The sequence below is a fragment of the Kogia breviceps genome, chromosome 3 (genome assembly GCF_026419965.1).
Source record: "Kogia breviceps isolate mKogBre1 chromosome 3, mKogBre1 haplotype 1, whole genome shotgun sequence".
Classification (NCBI taxonomy): Eukaryota; Metazoa; Chordata; class Mammalia; order Artiodactyla; family Physeteridae; genus Kogia; species Kogia breviceps.
This window is the reverse complement of record NC_081312.1, coordinates 27,751,906-27,771,628: the sequence shown is the minus strand read 5'-3', so window position 1 is coordinate 27,771,628 and position 19,723 is coordinate 27,751,906. Positions and strand designations below refer to the sequence as shown.

The window sequence follows — 19,723 nt, the reverse complement described above, 5'->3', positions numbered from 1 at the left end:
TCCCGTTGCAGAGCACAGGCTCCGGACACGCAGGCTCAGCGGCCACGGCTCACGGGCCCAGCCGCTCCGCGGCATGTGGGATCTTCCCGGACCGGGGCACGAACCCGTGTCCCCTGCATCGGCAGGCGGACTCTCAACCACTGCACTACCAGGGAAGCCCCTCTTCAACTTTTTATTTTGAAATAATTATAGATTCATGGGAAGTTTTTTAAAAAATGTACAGGGAAGTCCTCGTGCACCCTTCTCCCAGCCTCCCCTATGTTAGCATCTTACATAAGAGTTTATGTATCAGAACCAAGAGATTAGTATTGGTATATTTCACAGAGCTTGTTCAGATTTTACCAGTTTTACAAGCACTCAAGTGTGTATGTGTGTGTAATTCTGTGCTGTTTGATCACGTGTGGCTTTGTGTAACCACTACCATAATCATGATACAGCACTTCACGTGGGGTTTCGAAGAACTGTTAAAAGATACGGAATGAGTCACTTTGCTCGTTGTCCCACCCCCAGCATGAGTTCAGGACTTTGTATTGCTGGGAGGTGCCACATAGCTTTTGCAACCTCAAGTGGCTTTTTTTTCATGGGATCATCAGTACAAGTGTGTTTCTCAATAACTATGCTTTGAAGAGGTAAATTGTGGTCACTTTATTTAAAGGAAGTGAACTGATAAGTGTATATACCCCAAAGCCGAAAAATCTGTTATTGATCTTCATTTTGGGGGCAAATCCACCAATTCTGGCACAACAGCAATGGACTGAATGCTTGGGAGTTTTTTTCCTGCCAAGTTTTAGAACATTTGAGATTTGCTCAATAAATAGTGCATCTTTCTAGTTCCTGAAACAGTGAGAAGACTGTCCATCTGCCAGAGAAATGCCCTGATACGTTTGAAGTGAATAGGCATGATTCTATAGTAAAGAAGTGAAAACTGTCACTTAATAGCATATTCTCAGCATTGTCAACATATTAAACTCTGCCTCACTCAAGAGCCAAAGGATACATTATCATAACTACCATTCACATGGTATGAGGATTTTAATTATCTTTGCATCTAGTATAGCAAAACTAAGGTGTTTAGGAATGTAAGTCCAGTGTTTTTAAGCTTTCTGTTCCCAGGATTTGCTGACAAATCTACAGTCTAGCAAAAACTATTTATATGTGTGTTCTGTTCTAATACCTGCACCCCATTCTCTTCTCTAGAAACTCTTATTTCTGACACTATTTTTGGCAAGAGTCCCATAGGAGAGGAGTTTGGGAGTTTGATCTGGTTGGTCCAGAGTCAGTAAGCTCAGCCCTGATGAAGTAAGGGGATATATGATGAGGAATGAAGTATCTAAACACCAAGACAGTAATCTTGAATAAAAGCAGCTTTGGGGTATTTATAAAGAATATGTTCTACCAAATTTAATTGTGGTTTTTTTGTTAGGGATTCAATAGAGTGAGAATTCAGCAAAGCATCAAATTGATAATCCTATTGTCTCTTAAAGCTTGATTTGAAAAAGTCAGTTTATTTAGAAACAGTAGCCAAAAAAACATTTAGAGTCTTAAATATTCTGAAAAAGGTAATCACTGACCCATATTCATGAAAGAGCAGAGGAAGAAAATAATCAATTTTAATGACTATTAAATGAAAAAGAATCAGAAAAGAAGTCAGGTCATTTTCAGTAAGAAAGCAAGCAGCTTATCTTTGTGGAAATGTAAATAGATTTTAAATGTTAAGAGAGGAAAATCAGGGTTGTGTCAGTACATGCTCCCCCTACCCACCCACTCACCCAATCAAGAAAACAGTGAAACAGCCTCTTTAACAAGTGGAACAACTATAAAGATGTTTTGAATAAATGGCAGAAGTTAATTCAGAAAATACTCAAGCCAAAAACAATCTATCCAATGGATACTGATACAGCCTCAAAAAGCAGTTGCTGAAGACAGCAAGTTGAATAATTTTAGAAATACTACATCAGTCACAAAGCTTACAATTAAAAGGGTGTCAGAGAGGCAATGTATTGGCCTACAGAAAAGAAAAGCAAGTTGATATCTTAGCAACCAACTAGCAAATAGCAATAATAGCTATGTCATGTGTCAAGTAAACAGCACATCAACAGGATTGTTATAAAGAGTGAGGGAAGCATATAGAGTTAATGGCACATGGCTTTTTTTTTTTTAGGCTGGGTTTTGTTTACCTCTCAGAAAACGTTAACATACCACTTTAAAGCTAAGTTTTTTGTTATCTTTACAGATATTAGTGCATGTTACTACATAGTTATAGTAAAAATGAAATTCAAAATATGTTTTATATCAGTAATGTCACACATCAGTGCCGTTCTTAAGAAATAATTCTTCATCACTGTTAGGAGTACAAGGTCATGATTTTGCTAACAGTTTATGACTGCTGAGTAATAATGTAGCTAATATTTGCTGAGCACCTACTTGTACGCTAGGAGTGTGCTGAGAATTTCATGTATGATTTTACCTAAAACTTAGATCAGTGCTATGAGGTAGGTACTATTTTACTATCTCTGTTTTACAAACGGAAAAGCTGAGGCCAAGGAAATAAGTAACTTGCAGAGATCAGAGCTGGTAGGTACTTGAGCCAGAATGACAAGACACTCCAGAACTCATGCACCTAACCACAGAACTCTACTTAGGGAAGGTATTGGTTGAGGGGGAAAGTGAAGGGGGGCAGGGGCAGCAGATCAGATAGCTGAGGATAAAGTGGGGGAAAGGGAAGGGGAGAGATGACATTCTTGCTTGAGGTACTCAGTGCTTACTTACTTTTCAGACTTAGTTAAGGAGAAGCAGTTGTGAAGGAGATAGCCTGAGAAATCAGTAAATATGGGGAGGAAAAGGGTTTTCTAAGGGAAGACTGTAGGACCTGACGTTTGTTTGAGGGGTGATGCTGGAGAATTCGGAAATGGCAAAACAAGTGTTTGTCAGTGTGAAGGGTAAGATTGTTAGAAACAACCCCGAGAGACTCTTGGTAAAAGAGAAAGCAGAGTCCTCAGTGTCAGTAGATGGACGTGTGAAACTGGTGGGGTTTGGAGTGGGTGTTCCTATACTGTTTTCGTTGTCTGTACCTGCCCTCAGCGTTTCATCAGACATTCCCTTCTTCCTCTGGGGCCTACAGCATCTGGTTTTCTAAAAGAATATGATTGAGCGTTCAACTCCTGGACACTTGGTTATACTCTTTAGGCTTATATAGTCTGAAAGAGCTTCTTCTGGTCTATAGGAATTGTCTACACCTGAAAAATACCCTTTTCATGAATTATCTTTTTCCATGGGTGAGCACTTAGTACACATTTTTAAGTATAGGTACCATGATCTACCTCAGAGATACAGCATGCATTATTAATGCTCTCAACTATGTAACCAGAGCTCAGTCTTTACAGTGTGTGTTGTATATACTTAAATCTGACCAAGAATATGTTTATACTTTCATGAGAAGTATTGTATTTGCCATATTGTCACAAGCATCAGCCTGACAGAACTATAACTTTAGCTCTCCCCCTCATCACTTTATCTCATATCTTTTCTGATTTTCTCAGTCCTGAGAAAATGATCTTACATTGTGTGAAATACAGATACACGTGTATTATGTGAAATAACAAATTACCTAATAGAGTTTGTGTAAAAAATCAATGGATTTTTTAAATTTCTGTTTTGTTTTGAATGCGTGCATCATCAAACTATGTTTGATCTGCTTTACAGAGCAAAGGTTCAAAACTATAAAAGAAAAAAGATAGAATCAAAGATTATGAACATTTATACTTTGCTGTACACCAGAAACTAACACAACATCAACTATACTTCACTTAAAAAAAAATTATGAACATTTAGAATATATACTTCATCCAGGAAATGGGTTACCAAAATTTCAGCAAATTTTATAAAGGTTTTAAAAGAAATATTTTCTTAAAGGCACATGTAAAATTATGTTATGGAAGCCTATTTTAAATTATTTTTTCTGAGGATTCTATATTACATCATTGAAAACAAGAACAATTTTTAAAAGTGGACCTGTGTACCTCCCTGGGACTGGGGTATAGAACTTTGTTAGAGTGCTGTGCTATCACTGCCAGGTATACCCTTTCTCTGATGGGAAGAAAATGGCTCAGGTACCCCTTATATACCTAGGAGATGCCTTTCACCTCTTCACTGTATGAATCTGGTCTGGAGCTGTGTATACTATATACAACCATGTTTGACGTTAAAGGGTCCTAATGAACATTTTTCTGCATGGAATGCCAATTAACTGCCTGCTTTCAGTTAATCATTGGACATTAAGTCCTCAGTAGTGCCATCATCTTAAACCACAGTCCAGCCCCTACTGTCCAACAAAGAAGGATTGGACAGTTACGCAGTATTTTACCAGACACTGAGCATGTCTAATTTGGGAGAGAACAGTATCCACATACACCTTGATGGAAAGAATAAGCAGACCTTTGGCAATATTAATGACTGCTAAAAGAACACAATAACCATCTCAGTTTATGCTTGAATGTGTTCCCACCATACTTGGTAGAAACAGAAAAATATAGTAAACTAGAATTTCTTCTGTTGGCAGAGCATATATATTTAGGCATTCTTGTGTGTTTAGCTCAGTGGTTAGAGAACACTTCCTGGAAAGACCGCAGTACCCAAATGTTTTCAATTTGAGCTTGTACATTTCATCGAATTGGTCCCTGGGACAAGGTTCACTGCCCTGGAGGTGGCTTGGCTCAGTGTTTAAAACACTAATGAATTTCAGGTTTGGGACAGAAAGTGGCTGTTCATATTGGACAGTCATGTGAACTTGGAATTGTTTCCCATGAATGTCTTCAATGACTATGTAATGTCACTCTGGACGGCAGGTTCTTCTCCTGTCCCCATACACAGATGCCTGATTGCCCTTGCTCAGGATACGCAGTGCCTGCTTGCTTTTAAAACTGAGTTTTGGCGGAGTCCTTCATTTTTGTAAGGAGAACATTGTGGGAGAAAATCGGGCAAAGATCATCTGAGTGCAGTTGTATGTGATGAAGGACACTTAACAAATAGCCTTAAAGCAACCCAAAGAGACTGGTTTGGGCTGAGTATGTTTGTTTTGGTTTTCCTCTTAGCTGTTTGGAGTAAGAGGAAATTCAAAAGGAAGTTGTCTTTCCTACCTTTTTATGTTGATACATCTAGCAATAATTTAGGCATTTCATCTTATCTGACCCAGCTGACCTGAAAAGTCAAAGAAGTGGAGTAGTTAAATGTGGAAACTTGTTTTGCACAGATGGAAAAGAAGTAAACTAATGAAGTCACAGACACCCCTTAATCAGAACACAGAGCTCCAGCTCTGTGACGCCTATCCTGACCTGCGCGCCTTTGGCATATGCTTTCAAAGACTGGATTCTGACTAGCTGGGAAGCTAGATACAGTTACTCAGCTTTGCAGATGTCTTGCCTGTATGCGCAGAGCAAGCCACAGTTTGTGTTGGAGCGGTAGGTGAAAGAAATGTTGATTTCATGAATTCCTTTATCTGTGAAAGATTGACCAGGGGCTGTAATGTCCTTATGGAGCGGGAGAATTTCCATTTCGGTGTGATGCTGCATTTGTCCCATTTAAGCCATCCATAGTCTGTGCAAAGCCTCGCATCTGGGCGTCAGTTTCCTCCTTCCTCTTTCAAGCAGGGTAGGGCAGATGAGCCCCTAAGGCCCTTCTAGCTTTCATGGTCTGAAGTTCAGTTTCTTCTGCACATAGCAAGTTGGGGCATTAATTGCATTGGTCGCCTCGAGACTGTTGGGGTTATTCAGCTGATAAACTCTTCCAGCAGATAAATGTGAATGTACAGCAACACTCAGGTCCTGCAGAAAGTTTGTGTCGGCTTTGCTGGAATGATCAGTGGACATCCGGGTGACGAAGCACTCCTGAGTGCCAGGCAGGGGTTGTCAGAAGATAGTGCCGCATCAGCACTGGATGCTCACCGGGGATGGTGGCCTGTGTGAAAGCAGGGGCGGCAGCATGAGGTGGCCTCCTGGCATCAGAAGGCCATGGGGGTCCTCCCACGCCTGACTGCCCCTACCAACCCAAATGTCCTAGCCTCACAGCCTTTGGCGACTCATCTCACAGTTCTAAAACTTCTGTTGGGTTGTTTTAAAAATGTTTCAGGGTAAAAAGCTTAAAGATAATGTATTTGAGAGTATCTTGCAAATAAGTGGAGCTTGATAAATAGGTAACTCCAAACAGCAGTTTATAAAAACCCCAAATAAGATAGCCTTATCTGAAAGAGGAAGGAGAAAAAAAAAAATGACATTTGTGTAGTGAGAAACATTGCACCGAGCACTTTAGGACATGTCTCTTTATCCTTACAACCTCATGTTACAGATGCAGAGACATCTGCAAGTTCCCGGGGTCATGGTACCTGGAAACAGTGGCGTGGAGATTCTTCTGGTTCCAAACTGTTGTGTTCCTTGTACAATATTTTACAGTTAATGTTAAACCTCTGGTAATTCTGGAAAAGGAAATAAATGATCAAAAATGGTAATGGTACCTATTTGAGGGGTTTCTCCTTATACTCTTTTTATATGACTACAGCTGTACTGGCTTCCATTTAAGATAAGCCCAGGAAACCCAGGCCAGTCGCTCCTCACTTTGTGGGACCTTAATTCCGAAACAGCTCCTGGGGATAGCTGGAGGATTTGAATATCTCTGGGATGTCACTGTCCAGTTTCGAAATAATTTTGTAAATGGGTTTCTTCCAGGAAGGATCTGAGTCTTTGCCTGCGGAGACAGCCCTGAAGAACTCCTGTAATGTCAAGCTGGCGATTTCCAAGAAGCAATCTGGGACCTGCACTCCCAAAGAGACCCCCAAGGAAGAAAAGACGTGAGGCTGTGAACCACTGGCACCATACAGACCTCACTGCCTGATGCTGCCTGTTCCTAGGGTTGTGGGCTGCTCAGAGCATCCCTGCTCTACTCGCCCCTGACTTTTGTGGAATCTCTTCCTCCCTCATCAAATACATACCTGAAAATGATGGTACTGATGAGACAGCCCTGGGAGAAAGCGTATTAGGGACACTCCCTTTGTAGGAGTGGCTGACTCCACTAATGAGTGACGTTTTTAGTAAGTGGGAAACTCTGACTCTGATTGAAATTAAATCTGTGGCTCAGAAGAGGGTTTTAGTACTCTTTTCCTTAGTGCCTCATGTGGAAAGAACGGCCCCCAAGCTTCCGACTGTCGTACCTCATTCTGCCATCTTTGGGGACTGGGTTCGAAGGACTTGGAATCATTCCTGCTCCCAAAGCCAACCAGGAGGCTTGCGGGGGTGGGGGTGGGGGGCCTCAAGAATATGATCCAGGACCTCACCCAGACTGGCACCATTAATGATGGGACATTCCTACAGGGCCTCCGGATCCAGCCTGCCCTGGGGCTTGCCACCACTGCGTGCCAGACGACACCCGTACTTGGAAAGACGTGGCAGCGCTGCCTCCCATCCACGTGCCTTGACCCCCACGAGCCTCACAAAGGAGGCATGGTCCATTTTCCCCACAGGTAGCCTTAGGTTTTCAAACATATTCTGATGGAGCATCTAACCAGTGATTGCCAGCAGTTCTTCCCTTTTTTTGGAGGTGTCAATAGAAGAGGGAAGTGTAGTCAGTGACCAGACACCCCCCAGCACCTGCAGAACAAGATGCCAGCCTCACAGAGCTGTCAGCCGCACACAAGGAGGATGACGAGTTCTCACCAGCGACACTTAGGCCACTTGCTCACCCTTTACTGATGCTTTACCTCTATGGTGCCACCAACGTGCCTTCACAGAGATAGATCCCCAAAGGACTGAGAAGCTTGAGTATTGTTTATTATTTCCAGAAAGGATTTGAGGTGACCTGCCATGGAAGACCCACAGGTAAAACCGTTCAAGGGAGAATGAAGATAAAAACCAAATGATGGCAAGAACAGAGACTGTCGTAAAGAAAACCCAGGCCAAGACTAGGTGCTGCAGCTGAGCCCTGCATGCAGTCCTGGGCCTCCTGGCGCCGAGGTGAGAAGGTCGACAGGCTGTGTAACTCGGTCATTACAGAGTATTGTCTAAAATGGCATAACAGCTCACGTCTGGCCAAGTTTATGAATAAAGACTGGCTGTACAGTCAGTTTGCAGCATCCATCCGTTGCCTAAGAGAAGAGGTGCAGGCTGTAATCTTTGTGGATGGTACAGAGATTGGCCCCAGGCTACCCTGCTCTCAGTGATGTAAGGACAGTGATGTAAGGAGGGGGATCTTTTCTAAAACTCCAATCACAAAGGGAAGGCACTCATCAGACCTCCTGGGACCCAAGCACATGCTCTTACCTCAAAGTCGTTTCCCTTGTTATAGTGCATATTGAGAGCTCGAAAAAGCTCCGAGTTGCGGAGAACCGCCAGCACTTTGGGATTTGTGACACCATCTGAAATTGCTTGCCGGGCAAATTTCTCCATTTGGATATAATAAAACTCACGAAAGTTGCTGAACCACTTGATCATCTGGGAGGTAATGCAGCGGTTGAACTGTACAAACAACAGGGTCCATGAAGTCAGACGTTTGCCATGAGGTGCTCAGAGTCAGAACTGTCAGCTTCCAGTTCAACACAGGGGTTAACAAGAATGGCTTCAACCAACACTAAAAAGGGCTTTCTTTAAAAAAGAAGCGACAGCTATTTTCTAAGCCTATAGTTATACACAGAAAAATCTGAATTAGCCATAATGCCCATTAGAAAATAATTGTATTTTATAGCCTAGGTTTATAAAGGTTTTCCACTCTTGAAAAGTGTGACTTTGGGAGGGTCCAGGGTCAAGACTAGTGTGGTCCCAGCTTCTGCTGCACCCAGGTAGATTGCATGGCAGCCCCAGAGCCCTCTGCCAGGTAAAGAGTCAAGGAAAGGGGTAAAGGTGTAGATCAGAGAGCCATTTACTGGCAACTCAGAGCTGCAGAATGAATCAGAATGAGAGCTTGGTGCAGGGATCAACCAAGCAATTGGATATGAGAGAAAGAGCTCAAAAAAAGCAAAGGGATGATATAGATACAAGGTATTAACAGCCCCTAACCCAATACCCAGGGTAAAGGAGGCCCTCAGAAACTTTAATGGAAACAGGCAAGGCCTGGTTCCAACCATGAGACCTTGATTTTTCTTATTGTCACATTGATCTGTATGCATCTTCAGTCGGTTTTAAAACACAGCAGTTTGAATGTAAAGTTGACAGGGACAGTGTCCAACTCTTGATACACTCTTTCTTTTTCATAGTGTCCCCAGCAAAGACAGAACACTAGGCCAAAGACGCCATTTCCTAGTGGTTCTTTCTAACCCTGCTTCTCTCCCCATGTGTTTCTGGGTATACCTACAGTTCAAAAGCTTAAATTCAGACACCCAACTTTCCTACCCCCAAAGTTACCCCTGATTATTCAGGCAGTTTCTCAGCCCAGACCAGAAATGCCACCAATTCCATCCACAACATGAAGGGGAGCTAAAGTGCACATATGATGACCTAGGACTTGCCTCACATGGGAAAAACCCGCTGCCACTTGGGAGTTTTGCAGAGGCTGAAACTCAGTTGAAGGACTTTACCTGAACATCAGGAAAATAAGCCTTCAGGAGGTTGGAACTGGGATAGCGTGTGAAGAAAAACATTAGTTTGGCCTTCTTCAAGTGACCAGGGTTGAGGCCCTCCTGGATTTACCCCAGGGTCAAGGAAAACTAATAACAGTTAATCAAATAATTTTGTCCAATTATCCAAATAGTAAATTGCCCGGTTCCTTATGGTATCTATTTTATTTTTTTCTGGTTGAATGATGTATTTGCTGTTTTTCTGCCTCTAGCAAGTATGATCAGATAAGCTTTTTCTTTCCAGATGCTAAAGCTGCAGAATTTAAAAAACATTTTGATGTGTAAAGTTCTATGGCATATGTGATATCAAATACAGTTTGTTGTACTGTGTGTGTGCTTTCACAATACGATGGGAAGAGACGGCAACTCTCTCCCAGATAAACCATTTCAAAACCTCAAGTAGAGATTTACTTCTCTCTGCCTCAGTTTCCTCATCTGTAAAATGAGAGGAGTCGACTAGATGGTCCGCATTCTGGCTCTCATCATTGCCTTTGCAGTGTTGACGCCAATGAGCATCTATCCAGACTGAGTACCAGATCACAGTTAACCTTGGCTCAAGAAGCTTGAATTGCTGAGTTGCATCTGCTCTCCATTTGCCTGGCAGAATTTTCCCTCATCCTTCCTGTCTCAAATCAGATGCTCCCTCTGCTGTGAAACCTTTTCTTGCCAAATTAGGCCTTCCTTACCCTGGGCTACCAACACTCTTTGTATAAATCTTTTTTTGGAACAATGACATTATTGGAATTTTATTGCACATTTGTCTCCCCGTTTAGACTGTTAGCTCCTTGAGAGCAAAGACCTTATTCTTTCATCTTTGTATTCCACATGCCTAGCCCGGTGCTAGGAACATAGTAGGTGCTCAATAAATGTTGGATGAAGGAATGAGTGAGTGATTAAATGGTCAATGGTACGTGGGCCTCTCACTGTTGTGGCCTCTCCCATTGCGGAGCGCAGGCTCTGGACGCACAGGCTCAGTGGCTCATGGGCCCAGCCGCTCTGCGGCATGTGGGATCTTCCTGGACCGGGGCACGAACCCGTGTCCCCTGCATCGGCAGGCGGATTCTCAACCACTGCGCCACCAGGGAAGCCCAAATGGTCAACTTTAATCCATATACAAGTATGGCAATTCTATTCCAACTCATTCCTCACTCTGGGAACAGATTCCTTCCCCTTTAATAAGAGTAGGGGGCTATGGTGTGAAAACTAGCACCAGGGTGGGAAGGAAATAAAAGATTCTTACACAAAAACACCTAGCATTCCCAGGAACAATCCTAGGGCTGAGTGACAAGCATACAGAGTTACCCTGGAGCTCAGGCCTGAGAGCTGTAGCCTTCTCAGTAGGATATGTCAGTTTACCTGAAGGAAACCAAGCAACTAATTATAATTACAGCTGGCCAGGCACCCAGGCTGCTGTCCGGGAGGCCCCTGCCCCCTGCCTCATTGGCCCTACTTCTTATCCTTCATAAATGCTGTGGACAGAATCCTGGATTGAGTCCAAAGACCCAGTTTCAGATACAGATTTTGCCACCAAGACCCTGTGTGACCTTGGGCAAGCCACTTAACGTTCGCTAGGCCTCATTTCTAAACTGTGGAGTGTATTGGTTGAAACTTGTGCTTGGCAGTCAGATGCTGGGTTTGAATCCTGTCTCTCATGTGTCTGTCTTTGACTTTGGGCAAGTTATTTTGCTTCTCTGTCCCTGCCTCCCTGATACTGATCTAGAGTGGATGCTTGAGGAGGGTAAGATAACACAGGCCCATAATCCGTTATCTGAAACGCTGGGCCAAATGGAAGCCAGACTTCAGAATCCCTGTTATTTTATAAAGGTAATATGGTGCATGTACGATGTGTTAGTTAACACCCACAGCAGGGTCTGTGGCAGGAGTCTAATCCATTTAATATTCCCACAGCAAAATCAATGACTAATTATACTAAGTGAGATAGTCTATAAATAGTCTCCCATCAGTGCAGGTCAGGTTTTGCAACCAAGTGAGTTCCCATCAACCTTAGGGGAAAGAAATCATAGAGATTTTCAGAGTGCTTTGTGTCTCAGAATTGTGGCTAAGTGGTGGCGAGCAGGGGAGCTGCCAGTGCCGCAGAGAAGGTGTGCAGTAAATCATCATTGTCTCATCATCGTACCTGCTCTACCTGTTTCACGGGGGTATCATGTGAATGTGAAGGTCCTTGAGAGCAAGAACCTTATCCTTTCATCTTTGTATTCCACGTGCCACGTGAAGAACTTGCTCTTAGGTGGCTTTCATGGCCCAGAGGAATAAATCTCTAATTCTGGAATGAGGGAATAATTGGGGACAGGATGCTGCCTGGGGGCCCCCAATCATTCCAAAGGTAGCCAAGTACCTGACCGGGGCAGCCAGGCTCTGTGGGTGGCCCCCGAAACCTCCTGAAGCTCTTGCAGCCCAACCCTCATTTCACGAGGCAGGGCCAGGCACACCCCTGTGTGTGTATTTCTCAGGGCCAGGTGCCTGAGAAATAGCACACCCCTCACAGGGGAAGGACAGCAGAGAATCTTTGGGGACTGAGTTCTTGAGGTTCTTCCACCACCTGACTTTGACAGAGTCTTAACCAGTAGCCTCTTATCAAAGGCCCGACAGACAGCTTTCCTCACAGAGGGCTGTGACCTGACGAGAGATTCATTCTATGTTGATATCTCTATGCCTACTGGTGGCTGGCGAGGTGCTCTCAGCGTTGGTTTTGTAGCTGTTCACTGCCTGCCAGGAAAGCAACCAGCGGTGCCAGAGCTTCGGGAGTGTTTCCAACACCTGTGACCAGCAGGGGGTGCTCATAGCATTTGGGACACAAGGGCGGGCCTGGCATGGTAGTGACCTGGCCCCACCCCATCCTGCGCCCTCACCACAGCTTGCCAGATAGAGGGCCCCACTGTTCACACCTGCTTGTGTGACTCCACAGACACAAGGAGATTCGACTTAAGGCTGTCTCTGAGAAGCAGCAGCGTGAGCTTGGCTCCCTAAAAAAGCAACATCCAAAATATGTTCTCAGGAACTTGAGTCCTACAGATGCCTGTTGGAAAAGGGTCCTTTGGTCATATGAGTTTGGGGCTGCATACATTCTCCTCTTAGAGCTTTTCATTGGACTTAAGCATGGCTCTGAGAAGTCCCGCAGTAATGGAACTAACCCAGTGTTTATTTACCCAAGCTTCTTTTTCTCCTACTTCAACAACTGTTAACATCCTGAGGGAGAGTTACTCTGAAGAAAAAACTGTAAGAGTGGGGTCTGCCTAAGTGTTGCAAAGATGATGCAATAAGATCCAGACCGTTGGAGCTTCCTTGGTGGCACAGCGGTTAAGAATCCGCCTGCCAATGCAGGGGACACGGGTTCGAGCCCCGGTCCAGGAAGATCCCATATGCCGCGGAGCAACTGAGCCTGCGCTCTAGAGCCCACGAGCCACAGCTACTAAAGCCCACGTGCCTAGAGCCCGTGCTCTGCAACAAGAAAAGCCACCGCAATGAGAAGCCCACACACCGCGACGAAGAGTAGCCCCTGCTCGCTGCAACTAGAGAAAGCCCACGCGCAGCAACAAAGACCCAACGCAGCCAAAAATAATAAATAAATAAAAACTTTAAAAAAAAAAAGATTCGGACCCTCTCAGACCAGCCTGGGCCCAGCAGCCTTCCCCATGGGGGCCTCCTCTTCCTCCACACGTGCGCAGCCTTAGGCTTTCTCCTCAGCTGCAGCTTAGAAGCTAGTTCTTAAACTGCAATCTTCTTACTCCTTTTAGCTTACCCCTCAGGTCTAGTCCCTGCAGAAAACTTCCCCTTTCCCATCTGCTCCAGAAGTTTCCGGTCCCTCGTCTCTTCCCCGTGAATTATGTGGTCAGAGCAGGCCTTTTACCTGTAGAGCCAAGAGGCTCCAGGAGCCATGCCTCAGGTGAGGTCATTCCTTTGACCCGCCCTGCCAAGGTATATGGGCAGCTGACAACCAAATGATGGGGTTTTTATCCTTCCACAGGGTATTTTGGGAGCCAATTTGGGTTTAAAAACAGACAAAACCCTTTCAGACCCAAAGGACTAAGTCAGTAGTGGTAGAATCTGATGTGTCACCGAAGGAGGGGATGGACCCCTCCAAGCATCCTTAAATCCCAGGATGTGGTCGCCGCTTTCTCAGGAACCTAACAAATACGAGCCACGGGGGAGGGAGGCCCAGAAGCAACGTTAAGAAGACCACCGGGAAAGAAGAGCTGTTCCCTACGCTGGGTAGTAATTTGTCCCCCCCACCCCATCGTCCAGACTTCCTGTCTCTCTGGGCTGTGACAACGAGAACTTCAATTACCCATAAAGGATATGTAAAGGGCTGAAGAGAAAGGAAGTGCGTCCGTGACAGCCTGCAGGCCACCTTGCTCCATTTTCACCGAGGGAACAAGGGGCAGTCTTTCCAAACAGGTGGACTTGAAGAGCCAGGGGCACTGTTGCTGGCTCAAAGCCAGTGGTCGCAGTTTGGCAGCCCCCCAAGGTCGCAGGGCCGCCTCTGAGGAGGGGTGACTCCGCGGGGATGAGTCCTGCGGAAGATTGCCCCTCCAGTGGCCGCTGGGTCTATGGCCCAGTAGCTGGCTGAGAATCTGATCTTCCTGGATGTGGGCAGGCACAGTCAAGGCACGGTTTGCTGGAGGACGCTGATAGGGTTTGGGGATCATTCTCGGAGAGACAGGGTACCTGGGAGAATCTAGAGGCTTGGCCAGAGATAAGTTTCCCGGTGGAGCCCCTGTCTGTGGCTGGGCCCTCCTGGGCAAGGCAGCCAGAGGAAGTGGATCTTTACAGGCACCTCCCTCAGGAGGCAAGGGCTCGCTTCTACCGTCTGGCAACAGCCCCGGGAAGCTTCTGCCCAGGTGAGTCAGGTGGCCTGATGGATCCAAGAGCACCTTCTGTAATACTGAGTCCACAGCCTGGGATATGGCCCCCGTCAGTTCTTTCTTCAGAATCTCCAGCAAAGCTCGTGCTCCAGAAGGAAGGAACCTGGGTTCCTCAGACTGGTGTTTGACCTCAGACACTCTGTGTCTCTCCACCCTGGAGAGGTCCCCGCTGGAACCCTGGCGGTGGTCACTGTCCACAGCCCAGGACCTAGACCCAGAGGGACCATTCCTCTGCTTTACACTCAGAGGGACCTTCCCTGTCCCTGAGCCTCCCGGGCCCTGAGCTGTGGCCTTGGGCTCGGCAGCCTGCAGGATGTGCTCCTGCAGGTGTTTTAGCTGTTGCTTCAGCAGGTGAAGCTGTTCTCTCACCCGAGGGCCCCCCTTCTTGCTTCCCCGGTCCCCGACAGGGCCTGGCTTCAGGGGGCCTTGCTGCACGGGAAGGTTCCTCTTCCGCTCCCGGGCCTTCTCTGGGCAGCACGGGCTGTCCCTGGCTGGGGCATTGCCTGGCACCGGAGGGTTAGGGGAGAGGCACATGCCTCGGACGATGGTCTCTACTCTGGCCCTCTTTGCCTGGATATGCTCATCCCAAAACCAGTCAGGGTCAGCGAGGCTGGAGCTGGGGACCTGGCTCCAGGGAAATGGTGAGTCTCTGCCCTGTTCTCTGGGGGACGGGCTTCTTCCATCTTTGGTACAAGGTTCTGCCAGGTATGAGCAGGCCTGGGATGGTTGAGAAAGCAAGCTGAAGTTTGGATCCATCTCTTGGCTCCACAGAGGCTGTTAGTCAGGGTTCCGTGAGAGAATTCCTCCCCGTCAGGTCCGCAGCTGGAGGTGCACCTACCGTGAGCTGGGGGCTTCTCTTCACTAAGAGGAGGGATTCAGACTCTGCGATGCTGGGGCTTACCCACCTCCTGGTCAGACTCTGAAATTAGAGACAGGAGAAAACAGTACATGTGACTTTGAGCAGTGCTTTTCAAACTTGTACGTGCAAACAAGTCACCTTGGGATCTTGTTAAAATGCAAATGCTGAGTCTGCGGGTCTGGAGTGGGGCAGAGATTCTGCGTTGCTAACCAGCTCCCAGGTGATGCCATTGGTCCAGACCACACTTTGAGGAGATTCTGAAGAGCAATCCTCCAAGGAGAAGGTTCTTCTCCTGCCAGGGCATAACAATAAAATAATCTGTAATAATAATGATAGTGGCAGCTAACTGCATAACTGGCATTGGGCCAAGAACTTTACATCCATTACCTTATTTATTTCTCATAACAGCTCCGTGGGAATGTTGTCAGTACTATTTACAGATAAGGAAACAGGCTCAGAGGAGTTAAGAAGTTACCTCCCTAAGGTCAAACAGCTAGTAAGTGTCAGGCTGGAGTCAGAACAATATTTGTCTTGATTCAGAGTTACTATCTGCAGCAGAATCACCCTCGGCACTTGTTAAAACAAGCAAATTCAGCAGGCCCGCCAGTCCTAATTAATCAGAATCTCTCAGTGCTGGGGCAGGGCAGTACCTGCCTTTGAAATAAGCAAACTAAATTTTGAGAACCCGCTGTTTGACCGCTATGCTATCTTGCTCCTGGAAGTGTCAGATTATGTATTTCTCTTTCAACGTTTCACAGCTACTTTTTTTTTTTTTTTTTTTTTTTTTTGCGGTACACGGGCCTCTCACTGTTGTGGCCTCTCCCGTTGCGGAGCGCAGGCTCCGGACGCACAGGCTCCGGACGCACAGGCTCAGCGGCCATGGCTCACGGGCCCAGCCGCTCCGCGGCATGTGGGATCCTCCCGGACCGGGGCACGAACCCGTGTCCCCTGCATCGGCAGGCGGACTCTCAACCACTGCGCCACCAGGGAAGCCCTCACAGCTACTTTTTAAGCATCTACTATACATCAGGCCTTCTGGGCACTTGGAGAGTCGGTGGTGAACAAGACAGCAGAGTCTTGCTCTCACAGAGCTGGGCGTGTAACAGGGGAAGAGAGAATAAATAAGTACATTTTCAGGTCGTGCTAACTGCTGTGAAGAAAAAGTACAATAAGGGACTGGAAATTGGGATGAAGGTATGGGGATAAGGAGAGAGCTATGTTAGAAAAGACTGAGTAAAGCTGTTTTATTCCCATGAATATCAAAGTACACTGCATTTGAACCAGAAGGCTTCTGGTAGCAGGTATAAGGCACTTTGAGTTTACTAAACATTCGTTCATGTAACGTCATTGCATCTCACACCAACCTTGAGAGTCAGTGTAATTCTCCCATTTTATAGAAGAGGAAACTGAGGCTCAGTGAGGCTGAGTGGCTCTCAGTTACAAGATTCCAAGTCTTCTGATGCAGCCACACTTCAGCTCCCTCCTGAAGATGAAAAGACCTGCATAAGAGACCGACTTCTCTGCCTGTTAAAAAGTTTCATCCTTTCCTAGAAAAGGTAAGTGAATTTCTTTTTTCTCTACAAATTTTCACTCTCGATTGCTGCTCTAGTCCAAATGATGGCGGGAGAGAGCTTGCTTTCTTCTTCCCACTTTCACCCTGAAGCTTACTTGGAATTCTGTGCTCCAGGAAATCTCAGCTCTTCTGCATCCAGTGGGTTCTAGTCAGTAGACTTGACCACAGCCTCCACCTGGAGCTGGCAGGTGACTGGCAGCTGCACCACACAAGCTCTCTACGAGCGACATCATGCCAAGTGCCAGGGCGGAGGGTGGGAGGTGGTGGCATCTGCCTTGCCAGATGGGAGAAGTGCCACTGAAAGAAGGCTAGGTTCTCAAGTCAGAGTAATTAGAAGATTCTGGCTTTGAGTAAGTAAAACATTTGTAAATTACTAAAAAAAAAATAGGGGGCTTCCTTGGTGGCGCACTGGTTGAGAGTCTGCCTGCCGATGCAGGGGACGCGGGTTCGTGCCCCGGTCCAGGAGGATCCCACGTGCCGCAGAGCGGCCGGGCCCGTGAGCCATGGCCGCTGAGCCTGTGCGTCCGGAGCCTGTGCTCCGCAACGGGAGAGGCCACAATGGTGAGAGGCCCGCGTACCGCCAAAAAAAAAAAAAAAAAAAGAAAAAGAGAGAAAAAAAAAAGTGACTCACCAAATTAATATAAATTAAAGAATTTGTTATCGCCAAGTTTTACCAACAGTTTGGATGGTTTACCACCTCTTAGAGAGAAACATTTAACATCCTGTGATCATTTGGCAATGAATATATATTATTTGTATCATATGAAAAAATTATTTTAAAATCATATCATCTAATAAGCATAACTGGATCATTGAGCATGCCTTAGCTGCTTTCTAACTAATAATGATCACTACACTGGAAGAATTGATATTTTAACCAAGAGGAACTACACAACAATAGTATAAACCATGTATATTTTCAGTTAAGTAGCTTCCAAAAAGAAGAGGGGTTTGGTTATAGTTATTCTAACTACTTAGTGAATAGTTCCTAAACTCAACATTTTCAAACCCAAACTCTGTAGCTGCCCCTCTGCCTTACCTCTCTGCTACCTATCTTATTGTTCAAGCCAGAAGCTGGAGAGTCTCTGTGACCCCTGCCCACCTCCTTATCCTCAACATTGATTTGGTCACCATGGCTGGTAAATTTGGGGGCAAAAATGTCTCTGAACTACATTCTGCCATGCCTTTCCCATTATGTTTTCCTGATTCCACGTCTCATAACTTTTCACCTGGACAATTCCAATACCTCATGACTGGTCCCCATCCTCTAACTTCTCCTTACTCTGGTCCTTCTTCTACATTCCTTCTTTTATTCTTTCAACAAACGTGGATTGAGCGCTGACAACAGACAAAATCCTCTGCCCATGTGAAGCTAACATCCATGCAAAGGGAGACAGATGTAATAACATACTGAGAAATGGAAGGCCGTTATATAGGGCCTTGTTGGTCATTTGTAAAAACGTTGGGCTTTACTCTGAGACAAATGAAGACCCATCGGAAGGTTATGAGCAATGTGACCCTGACTTAGTTTTAAAAGGCTCATTCTTTACTGGGTGGGGAATAAACTCGGGGGTGGGGAGCAAGGGTTGAAACAGGGAGACTACTTAGGAGGCTCTTGCGATTATCTAGATGATAATAATCCAGATGAGATGACTTGGGCCAGGGTGGCAGTAATGGAAGTGGGAACTTGGGTCAGATCTTGGATATATGTTGAAGTTGGAGGCAATGGGATTTACTAGCAGATTAGATGGGAGGCCCAAGAGAAAAAGAAGTATTACTGGTGATGACTCTGAAGTGTCTGGCCTGGAAGGATGGAGTTGCGTGAACTGAGCTGGGGAGGGCTGCAGAAGGAGTGGGCTTGGGGAGGAATATGAGGAGCCCAGTTTGGGACATGATAAACTTGAGGTAATTATTAGACATCTAAATGAGGGTGTTGAGAAAGCAGTCGGATAACTAAGCCTCAGGTTCAGTGGGGAGATCTGGGCCAGAAATATAAACTTGAGAGTTGCTGGTGTGTAGATGGGTGAGCTCATCAAGGAGTCAATGTAGATAGAGAGGGGGCTGAGGTCTGAGTCCTAGGACTTAACAGCATGAAGAGGCTGGGGCAAGAGGGGACCCAAACAGGAAAAACAAGGACCAATCAGTCCTAGGAAGAAATCTAGTCTAGTCTAGGAGTGGGGAGAGGTCAAGTCACATAAGGATGGTGAATTGACCGTTCAAGATAGTAACTCCAGATGTTAATTGGAGTCATTTGGGATCTTGATCAGAGAAGTTTTGGTGGAGTGGGGCGGGGGGGAAGCCTGGCTGGATTGAATTTTAGGGAGAGGGCAAGAAGAGGATTTGGTGACATTAACTATGACAACTTTTTCAAGGTGTTTTGTAAAGAAGAGAGAAATGGGACAGTAGCTGGAAGGAGAAGTGGGTGAAGAGAGGGTTTCTCAAAGGAACCCTCCCACACTGTTGGTGGGAATGCGAACCAGGGCAGCCAATGTGGAGAACAGTATGGAGGTTCCTAAAAAACTAAAAATAGAGCTACCGTATGATCCAGGAATCCCACTCCGGCGCATATGTCAGGAGAAAACTCTAATTCAAAAAGATACATGTTGGGAATTCCCTGGAAGTCCAGTGGTTAGGGCTCTCCGTGTTTCCACTGCAGGGGGCATAGGTTCGATTTCTGGTCAGGGAACTAAGATCCTGAATGCCGGGTGGAAAAAAATTTTAAAAATAGATACATGCACCCTAGTGCTCATAGCGGTACTAGTTACAATAGCCAAGATGTGGAAGCAACCTGAATGTCCGTCAACAGATGAATGGAT

The 19,723-nt window shown here is 45.8% G+C and overlaps 1 protein-coding gene across 1 annotated transcript; it reads right to left on the bottom strand.

The window, feature by feature from the left end:
- Nucleotides 1–6,616: 6,616 nt before the first annotated feature.
- On the bottom strand, nucleotides 6,617–15,231 carry PROX2 (prospero homeobox 2). Its single transcript, XM_059055843.2, has 4 exons — nucleotides 13,917–15,231; nucleotides 9,554–9,663; nucleotides 8,304–8,498; nucleotides 6,617–6,802 (listed from the first exon to the last, which is right to left on the bottom strand). Exons 1-4 carry the CDS (start codon nucleotides 15,229–15,231, stop codon nucleotides 6,617–6,619), a joined length of 1,806 nt encoding a protein of 601 aa, XP_058911826.1.
- Nucleotides 15,232–19,723: the final 4,492 nt, after the last annotated feature.